This window comes from Caenorhabditis remanei, chromosome IV (assembly GCF_010183535.1).
Source record: "Caenorhabditis remanei strain PX506 chromosome IV, whole genome shotgun sequence".
NCBI lineage: Eukaryota > Metazoa > Nematoda > Chromadorea > Rhabditida > Rhabditidae > Caenorhabditis > Caenorhabditis remanei.
In genome coordinates, this window is record NC_071331.1 from 2,719,758 (window position 1) to 2,730,312 (window position 10,555).

At 44.1% G+C, this 10,555-nt stretch overlaps 2 protein-coding genes across 2 annotated transcripts; one reads left to right on the forward strand and one right to left on the reverse strand.

Annotated features, from left to right (window-relative positions):
* Positions 1–8,279: 8,279 nt before the first annotated feature.
* On the forward strand, positions 8,280–9,077 carry GCK72_012279 (uncharacterized protein; the record flags this gene model as incomplete). The annotated part of the gene is made up of 1 exon (XM_053728981.1): positions 8,280–9,077. The coding sequence occupies one exon, from the start codon at positions 8,280–8,282 to the stop codon at positions 9,075–9,077; it is 798 nt and encodes a 265-aa protein (XP_053583753.1).
* Positions 8,694–9,923, reverse strand: GCK72_012280 (uncharacterized protein; the record flags this gene model as incomplete). Its single annotated transcript, XM_053728982.1, has 3 exons — positions 8,694–8,874; positions 9,543–9,696; positions 9,743–9,923. The coding sequence occupies 3 exons, from the start codon at positions 9,921–9,923 to the stop codon at positions 8,694–8,696; spliced, it is 516 nt and encodes a 171-aa protein (XP_053583754.1).
* Between the last annotated feature and the right edge of the window lie 632 nt (positions 9,924–10,555).

Genomic DNA, 10,555 nt, shown 5'->3' on the forward strand with positions numbered 1-10,555 from the left:
GTTCGAAAGTTGTCAAATTTAGTCGTCTTTCTCACTCTATCTGCGTTATATAAAACCATCTACTGCGTCAAAGTAGCTCCAGCATTTTAAAGTTGATAACCACAGACGCACCTAGGAGGCGTACAAAAATTCAAACCTGTGGAACAAAGACCCTGAAGAACGCGAACAAGTTAGGCAACAGGCAAAAGTAGATAGGGAAGCTCGTGCAAAAAGACGAGAGGAACTTAGTGATATCCAACGGGACATCTCTCCCGAACCTCTCGCCGAAGAGTTAGCTAGGGAAGAAGAGAACCAGGCTACGTTCCAGCGCATCAGAAATACCATTAGGAGAGCAGCGGTCACAGTGAGAAGTTTAGGGAATAGTATCCGGCGGACGGAAAACAACCAAGACCCGAACCCGACCGAGAGCCCTGAAAACTTAGCATTAGTGCCATACTCGGTGCCCATAGCGGAACAAGTAAAGCTACTTCAAGACTTACGCTTTAGAACTCTTCATCCCATCCAGACTCCAACAAGAGTTATTATCCCCGCGAATTCTCCTTTAGCCTCATCGTCACGGTCAGCACAGTTTTTCACACCAAAAGGTTCTTTTTCATTAAGGAATAGGGGGCAGTCAGCACCAACGAGCACGACTACTGCGGCACCGAGAGTAGAAACAGTTCCAGTTACTGTAACTCAGCCACAGGCTCAAGGGAATAACCCTTTAGTAGATACTCCACGAACCACAGGAGTATACCGATTCATTCCGAAAGTCTTTCGTAAAAACTACTTCTTTAAGAGCAATAAACTCTCAAGGAACCCCACACCAAAGGGTACTGAAAATCATCTGTCGACATCTAGTCAACCTTCAGTAGTAGTACCACACAGTTCTCAAGTAACCGAGACGGTGATTAAGGAAGAACCTAGGGAATCGAAGCCAGAGATGGCTAAGAAAGAGTTATCTGAGGATCTGAAGTGGACGGATCTAGCCATACCGGCAGAAACGGACACTCAGAAAGCGCTTAGAGCGGTAGCAGGCCATGTTCCTAAGTTTAACGAAGGCAACACGGCTGCCTTGCGCAGATGGCTAGTTGAGTACCGTTGCGCGTTACACAACCTCAACATCAAACAAGAGGCCGGCGCAAAGATCATGCCATTTTTCCTTGAGGGGTTAGCGAAAAGTAGGTTCAACCAGTTACGTCAAGAGCAAACTAACACCTGGGACAAACTAGTTGAGAACCTAATCGCCGCTTTTGAAGTCCCTGGGGATCGTGAACTTGCGCAACAAGAGATAACGACCCTTAAACAAGGTCGGCTGTCAATTGCGGAGTACGCGCGAAAACTGAAGACGTTAGGTGAGTATGCCTATGAAGGCATGCCGGAGACCGTGCGGGATGGGCTGTTGGTGAACCATTTTATGCATCACGCAGCAAGCCACATCCGCAGAAGACTCCTCAGGATGGATAATCCGCCGAAAACGTTAGAGGAACTTATCCGCAGAGCGGAAAAGTTCCAAAGACTTCATGATCTAGAAGAATTAGAAAAGGATGATGAACTAGTCGCAGCTATGACCCAACTAATGCGCACTAGGGAAGATAGACCGCAGGAGTCAAACTTCCGTCCTTTTTACCGCAATCCACCAACGCCACCTCGTGAGGAAAATAGGGAATACCAGCAGGGTAGAAGGGATTGGAAATCAAATAAGCCGCGTTACCCTCCTAGAGGCAGAGGCGGTCCACCCCAAAACCCACCCAGAAGGTTCCCAGAGACAAGGCCGCCAGGTAGATTCCGTGAAGAACGTCCACCAAGACCAGACAACCGTCAGGAAAGACCTCGAGAAGAGTCTTACCGTAACTCTCGAGGAGAAGGAAGCGCAGCGAAGCGTCTTCTCGCTTACTTGACGATAGCTATGACACTAGTAGTACCAGCACTGGCAGGCAAACCACAAATATGTGGATTCCAACAGGGAGGAAACATGTTCGTTCCACCTTCTATTCTTCCTTGTGAATCTCCGCGTACGTCCATTGTGTCCACCCGGGCGGATTTATTTGAACTCCGCACGGACCCAATGCGACAAATTGCGCACGCCTGCTATAAACAAGTGTTCAAAGTGTCCACTTTTTCAATCTTTAGAATCTATTCCACCGCTCAAATGACTGATCGAGGATCGAACATGTTCCAACAGGTTCGAACCCAAGAATGTCGCGAAGCAGTTAGATCTAAACAGTATGCGGGAAAGGACATGACAGAAGGTCCTAAAGGAGTTTACCGCTCAGCTAGTCTTGGGGAAAATGCCGAAAATTATACGGCTTGGTTTGGAGGAAAAGAGGTCGAGCACGACGAGTTCATAATAGTTGTAGGAGAGGTGGCATCTTTTGACGGTGAAGCCACCATTTCAACGTTAGGAGATACCTCAAAATGCTCGTACCCTTCTGGAAGTTGCAAAACGGCTGAATCCACCATAGTATGGACGGAAAGTTCCCCATACAGAGCTTGCAAGTACCAGAAAATGACCTCGGTTGATGCGTTTATTACGGATAAGCATATAGCAGTTCCCGAACTTAAGATGTTCTCTACGATTTCTCAGGATATGCGATTTACGCAGTTAGAGGCAAAAGGTTGTTTAGCGGGTAACGTATATTTTACGGATGACGGGAAGATGTTATCTTTCCCAGAATTACCCTCGGATCTCTGGATCCCGGACTATGTGCGGATGAAACAAGAGCATCACCGACAGAAACGGGTAGCCTATCTCAAATTGGGAGGTCCAAACAACACAACCATATCCATTAGCCTTGGAGAAAAGTTTGCGACTCCGCTAATCTACAAGTATTTTAAAGTAGATGCCCTAGAAAAGATACCCCAATTTGACACGGATCCCATTACGAATCCGGCTATCCTAGCTGATATCAAAGCGTTCGGAGTAACAAATGAGTTACTCAGGGATAGGGCAAAGAAATATGATCAAGAACGTAGAAACTCACTCGGTTCACAATTGATTGTATTAAAGTGCATTCGAATTCGTCAATACTGGTATCGGGAATTCACGAGAATTCAAAAGCTATCTGGGGAAAGAACGGAGAAGGATGCAGAACTGCTAACTGCAATGGAAGAGGAGTTGGTAAACGTATTCGATGAACTCCTAGATTTGGAATTTGGGAAAAGTAAACGGAATCCAGGAAACTTTCCGGAAGGTTATCGAGTACCACGGGTTGACGAAAGCAAGGTACAGAGTATGGAACATATAGAACCATATATCGAGGCTCCATACCAACCACCACCACCTTCCACGTCAACCACCACAACTACGACAACGACGACAACAACGACGACAACGATGAAACCAAGGACGGTACCACCAGCAGCAACGACAAAAAGCACACCTACTACTACCACGACTCAAGCACCCACCACCACTAGAAGATCAGTTGTTATTCCACCCACCATCATTACAACTGAGAAACCAATTCCCTATTATGAGGACATAGTACCACCAGAAAACCGAAATGTGTATTTTGAGAAACCTCATAGTAATCCATTCCATAGTCCAGCCAGAGATATTTTCATGCAAACCTGCGCAAATCAACAGGAATCGACCATTTTGTTTCTCACTCTATTAAATATCGATCCCACAGCAGCAATAAGACAGCTGTTCAAAAGAACTGACATCGCTGCTAGGAAAGCTGGCCAGGGTTTACTAATCTCACAGTGTAGACCTGTAGAACCGGAGGAGGTTTATTGGAATAGGAGGATTAACGACACATGTTTTGATCTAGTCCCAATGTTGGTGGAAGGGAAAATTTGGTTCTTATTAGAGGGTACTGACGATTTAGTAGCCGATTCAGGCTCAGTAGAGTGCAAGCGTCCTATGATCACTGGGAAAATTCACGTAGAAGGCGAAACTTGGAAAAACGAGCAAGGTACCGAAATGTGGGTACAAACGCTCAATAGACCAATCCGTAGAACCGCCAGCCAATTCTTGTTCCAAGCACCAGCAGTGATAGGAAACGATCTTCTCGGCCCGGGAACATCTTCAGCGGCCAACGAAGAATTAAATAAAATCTATCGTAGGAGGGTAAATAATATTACTTTCCGTCTGCTGGAAGAGAACATAGTTAAGGCAAAAGACTACATAACCACTAAAGTCAAAGTTCATAAGGACAAGGTAGCCAATACTTTAGATGAGTTATGGAATAGCACCGGAAAGAAAGTATTTTCTGCGATCAAACATGTAATTTTCAATGTTTGGATGTTTATTTTAGTAATCATCGCGCCAGTGCTATTTATAGTCATTCTAGTGATAATCCTCTATGTATACTGCAAATTCCGATTGTCAAGAAGAGCTGCATCTGCAACAGCAAATAGGTTGATTGAGATGGCAACTAGACAGTTAAGAGGAATTAATCATGTAGATTACGACGGGGGTCAGCGCGTCTATATGGCAGCTGACATTAATGATGAATACCCCATCCCAGGAGTTTACTCCGTTCTTCATCGTAGAAATAGAGGACACTTGCCAGTGATAAAGATAGAGATGAACGGGAAAATAGTTCATGCATTACTGGATACGGGAGCAGGTATCAGCTATCTTCCTGTTTCCCAGATTAGGCCAGAAGACTTGGATGTAGGAAAAGAACAACAGGCCCGAGCGGCTAATGGTTCAGTTATCAGATTCCTAGGAACAACATCGCAGAGCATAAAGATAGGAGAAATTGAGGTAGACCAAACTCTTTTGGTATCCCATGATGAGGACTGTCCTTCAGAAATTCTTCTTGGAGTAGATTTCATTCGGAACATGAACAAATTAGGACATCCAGTGTCATTCGACATGTTAAAGAAGGAAGTTCAGATCGGAACGGAAATTTCTCTAGTCTGCAATGTTGAGTTAGCTCCTGAAAGGGAAGAGATTAAAGTAGCGGTTAGTCATAATTGCACAGTTAATCCAACTTCTGAAGCCATTATTCCAGTCAAATTAGTGAACTATAGGAAGGAGTTCGGTACGGAGTTCATGATTTCGGATAATAAAAAGGAATCGGAACAAATCTACGCTATTGCCAGATCAGTTGTGTCAACAGATCAGGAAGGGAAAACTTTCTTACAACTAGTTAACCCATCCGCGACCCCAATCAAATTATTTGCGGGGCAGGCACTAGCCACGGCAACGATCTACGAACAGATTTGGGAAGACAGCTATACGCCACCAGAGGCAGACTGGACAGCTAAACTCCCGCTCATGCCGAAACCGACACCTCCGGACTACAAACCGTCTAACGAAATCGATCTGAAAGATTCAATTTTTACCGAAGAGCAGAAAAATAGACTTAGGAACATAATAGATAGGCACCCGAAGGCATTTGTAGGTCCAGATGGCGTATTAGGATGTTACAACGGAACCATACGACACCGGATTGATTTTGTGAAAGATGCAAAAATGCCAGCGCCTAGAAATTATAGAGTTCCACTTGAGAGGAGACATGAAGTAGAAAAACAAGTTAGGGAAATGGAATCTCAAGGGATAATTCGACCATCATCGTCACCTTTTTCGGCTCCTATTGTAATGGTTCGGAAAGCAGATGGAGAATCTTGGAGATTCTGTATCGATTTTCGCCAGATTAATAACATCACCGAACCAGTTCAATCCATCCTTCCTAACCTCCAAGAACTTCTAGATGTAACTGCTGAAAACGCAATTTATACCACTCTAGATTTTGCGTCGGGGTTTCATCAGATTCCGTTGGAGGAAGAGCATTGCGAGAGAACAGCGTTTGCGTCATTTATGGGCGTATACGAATACGTCCGCATGCCGATGGGATTGAAGGGAAGCCCAGGGACATTTCAAAGAATCATGCATAAGCTAATTAAACCTTTGAGAGCTAGAGTCTTTTGTTATATTGATGACATCATCACCACTTCACCAACTCCAGAACAGCATTTGGAGGATATTGAGGAAATCCTTACTATGGTTGAAGAATCGGGAATGAAATTAAAACCCAGTAAGGCTAAATTTGGACAAGATAAGATTAAATTCTTGGGGTTTATTGTCTCAGCGGAAGGCATCCACCCGGATCCTGAAAAGACAGTAGCAATCACGAACTACCCAAAACCCAAGAATGTGACGGAAGTTAGAGCATTCCTAGGCTTAGCATCCTTTTATCGACGATTCATTAAAAACTTCTCCAAAATCACCACACCACTCACGGAGCTGACAAAGAAAGACTCCGAGTTTCTTTGGGGAGTCGAACAGGAGAAAGCCTTTGAACAACTGAAATTTGCTTTAGTTTCCAGTCCAGTTTTAGCTGCACCTAAATTGGGGTTCCCATTTGTTATTGAGACAGATGCGTCTGGTAAAGGCGTTGGAGCAGTACTCATGCAAGCCCGAGATCGGGAAAGTACTGATTTTCGAGTCATAGCATATGCATCTCGTGTTTACAACAAACACGAGAAACGCTATCCAGCTATTGAATTAGAAGCCTTAGGTCTCATCTTCGCGGTAACTAAGTTTCGTCCGTATATAGATGGTGCAGAAACCACCATCATCACTGACCATTCTCCATTAAAGGCGTTACTTTATCGCACTGATCTTCAAGGTAGACTCGCCAAATACCAAATTATTCTCCAAGAATATAACGTCACGATTGTCTACAAACCGGGGAAAACAAATGTTGTGGCAGATGCATTGTCGCGGCATCATCCTCTTATCAATGCAGTAATTCCTCTATGGGTTGATCTGAAAACCATTAAAGCAGAACAACAGGCAGCACCGGAACTTGAGAAAGTCAGGGACATGTTCGGAAATTTCGAAAACCGAGATGGAGTTATCTACAAAAATAACGTAGAAGGCATCCCTGTAGTTTGCTTGCCAAAGAACACTCAGTATGGTCAAACTCTAGCTGAAATGGTACACGGATCATTAGAAGAAGGTGCTCATCTCGGAAGAGATAAGACCCTCCATAGAATTAAGGAAATTGCGGTTTGGCCCGGATTAGAAGCGACAGTTAGGAAGATTGTGGCAGCTTGCGAAATTTGTCAACAAACAAAAGATTCTACAAAAACCCGCACTCAAGCAGTTCTTCATGAGTTAGAAGAAATATCACAGCCTTTTGAGAGAGTACATTGTGATTTCATCGGTCCATTAGCAGAAACAGAACGTGGAAACAAATATATCCTAGTCTTTACGTGTGCATTTTCAAAATTCGTCATAACAGAGCCAACGGAAAACCAATCGTCGCTGTCGACTATTAGAACGATTGCGGATAGGCTATTTGCAAGATTTGGAATACCGAAAATTTTAGTTTCTGACAGAGGAACGAATTTCTTGTCAAAAACTACGCAGCTTTTCTTGCAGTCCAAGAATTGCGAACATCGGACTAGCACACCGTATCATCACTCAGCTAACGGGCAGGTCGAGCGAGCTAACCAAACTATTGAGGGGTTATTGCGTCCCCACACTGCTGACGGCTGCTGGGATGTCTATTTGCAAAAAGTTGTCCACGCCTATAACACTTCTATTCACGCCACGACACGTAGAACACCTTTTGAAATCGTCCACACATTCAAACCAGGTTCACCGGTAAAGAATGCGTTAAATCGAAAAGGCGGAGAAGTTATTTCTGAAAAATGTTTAGACGACCCTCGAAAGGAGGAGGGAAAACAACCGGATAAGCACGCGGAAGTCTTAGAGTACGAAGCGTACAAACGAGAAATACTTAAAAAGGCTCATGAGAGGGTAAAAGCTATTCTATCGGAAAAGACCGCTGAAAGAAATAGAAAATTCAACCAGAAGCCTACGATAAACGATGTGAAATTTGAAATTGGCGAGAAAATCCTATTAAGAAAGGGAAAATCGGATAAATTGAGCCCACCCTTTATCGGACCATTCGAAATTACTGGAATCCGAGAACCTAACTTGATTATAAAAGGCTTCGGAAGAGCTACTAGAAGTGGCGAAGCCAAAGAATCTGTGGTTCACAAAAATAGGTGTAAACTTTTCATTGAGAAATCGTAACGGCTGAGAGAATCGGAAACTTCCAACTTACTACGAATTGTTTTGTTAATTCCTGAAATATACTTATATATTCGTAATATACTCTTATCACTTTTAAAGTGATGCATTTATAAGAATCTTACCAAAAATACCTAATAAACCGTAATGTAAAAATACGTGTTAAAGACCAGTGTTAGTTCGAGAAAAATAAGAAACGAGAGACAGTAAATATGGGAAAAGAAAGCGAAAACATTCAGAGATAGGCATTCGGGGGTTCCACAAGCCAGATAGTTAACTAAACTAGTTCATTTTTAAGATGCCGATCGCAAAACACCTTCATCCGGAAACCCCTCAGGAAAACGTAACCCGTTTTACTGCCGTGGTATTGATACAACACCACGGATACACTTTGATGTATTCAAAGAAGTTCGGGAAACAGCTTGTGACTATGGAGGAGTCTGCAGGTCCCCAACAGCCGGGGTCGGTTTTCCACATAATAGTTTTTGAGAAAAACTATACTCCTGGAAAACACCACCTCAACAATGCCAATTGTACGGGGTGGAACATTGAGTTGGCGCCAGAACAGTCAAGAATCGAGGCAAAGCACCTGCCTAGCCTCGAGGCTCCCGGCCATGGTGAAGTAGTTCTACGAATCCTTTATTCCGACCCATGGATGGTCACGGGACGGATAGGGGATTTCAAAAATGAGATCATCCCATTTGAGGTGATCTCAATGGACCAACGTCAAAAGCAATGGCTCCTTCAGGAGAAGGACGCAGGAGGAATGGTAGCCATTGAAGTACAGGTGGCGCTCGACGGGCTTCTCATGATTGGCGGAAGCCGATTGGACCGCCGGATCCGAGATCCAGTTTCGAAGGTCCAGCAGGAAAGAGGAGAGATCATCGGGCGGACTGAAATAAAATACATAGAGCAAACAGGATTGGATAGGATTCTAATGTCAACGCATCCGTTCTTGTTCAACTACGAGGAGAACAAGGAAGAAACCAAGGCAAAAGAAGAACCATCGGGAGAAGGAAACGACGACGAGGAGAATGATATCGACTCGATCGCCGATGAATTCGAATTCATCGAAACCGAAGACACCGAGGAGTGAAGACTACCGATTTTTTTTCTCTGCTCCGACCATTTCCGCGAATACCTTATTTATTTCCTCCTTACTATTCCTAAGCTCCCTAGTCATATCTCTAATCAATGATATTTAATCAATTAGAGGAAATAAATCATGAGCCGAGAAGTTTCGCAACGAGTTTTGAGAGTAAAAGAGAGTTGAGAGTATAGAGAGTCGGGTTGTATCTGGAAAATCCCTGGAAAATTAGTGAAATAATTACGGGATGAATTCCCCGTTATAACGTTAACGATAAATCAATACAAAAACGTAAACGGATTTATTCAATGAGATCTTTTACATGACGGAAACCCGTATAACAAAAATGACAACAAGAACAAAAGAATCAGATAAAACAATGAGAACACAAGATTTTTTGGGGGAAAATCTAAACAAAAACCCAGGAAAAAAACGAGAAAACTATTGATCAGTTAAACCAAACGCTCCAGGTACCGCTTGACTCGCTTTGGCGCCGCTTTCGCTTCATCGATCACCTCATCAAGCGACCCAACAACGTCCACCTTTTGGGAACGGACGTAGTAGCAAATGGCACCGACGGCAGAGAGAAGGGCGAAGAAGACGAGCGCCGAGACGAGAAGAACCACCCCTAAAAGAAACGGGAATGAAAGGTGAAATGGAATATGCCAACTTACAGAAGTCACTAGTGTCTTCGGCGGCGGAGACGACGGCGGATGTGGTCTTCTCGATAACAATTTCACACATTTGACCGGTGAACCCTTCGCGACATTGGCATTCTGGGCCAGTCGGCGAGGCGTAACAGCCGCCTCTTCCAGAACACGATCCGGGACACATCGCTGACATCATTCTTTGCATTCTGTTCTGGAAAATCGATAAGTTTACGAGGAAAACGGAAAGTTTATCGGAAATTGAAGGGAAAAACCGAGGAAAACGAGCGAAAACTCGATAAAAACTAATAAAAATAGAATTAAAAACAATTCTAAAATTCAAATCGACGTTAGCGCAATGGAGCGCATTTGCACCTCATTTCGTCAAAATTAGCGCGGAAATTCAAATTCGGTTTTTGGCGAAAGAAAATTTCGAGAAAACGGGAAAACGAATAGAATCGAGAAATTCCCGAGGAAATTATAATTTTTTTTTTCTTTCTGCAGAAACTTCGATCGATCACGAGTGACCTTCCGGAAGAGGACTGGGAAGTGGCCAATTCGACAACGCAGCCCTATTCGACGACGAAGCCCAATTCGCCGAAGCAGTCCACAACGCCAAAGAAGCCCGATCAGGAACCGAGCTCAACCAAATCGGATCACGAAGCCATGGCGCGGGAATAAGCACACGGAAGGAAGACAGTGGAAGAAAAACGGAAACGGACAACGCCCGGGATTCGGACGAGGAAAACAACAAGGGAGCTGGAGAGCTGGGAATGGAGAACCGATGCCTCGACAGCCGGGATACCCAATGATGGTAATGAACCCTACCCCCTTCCCCAG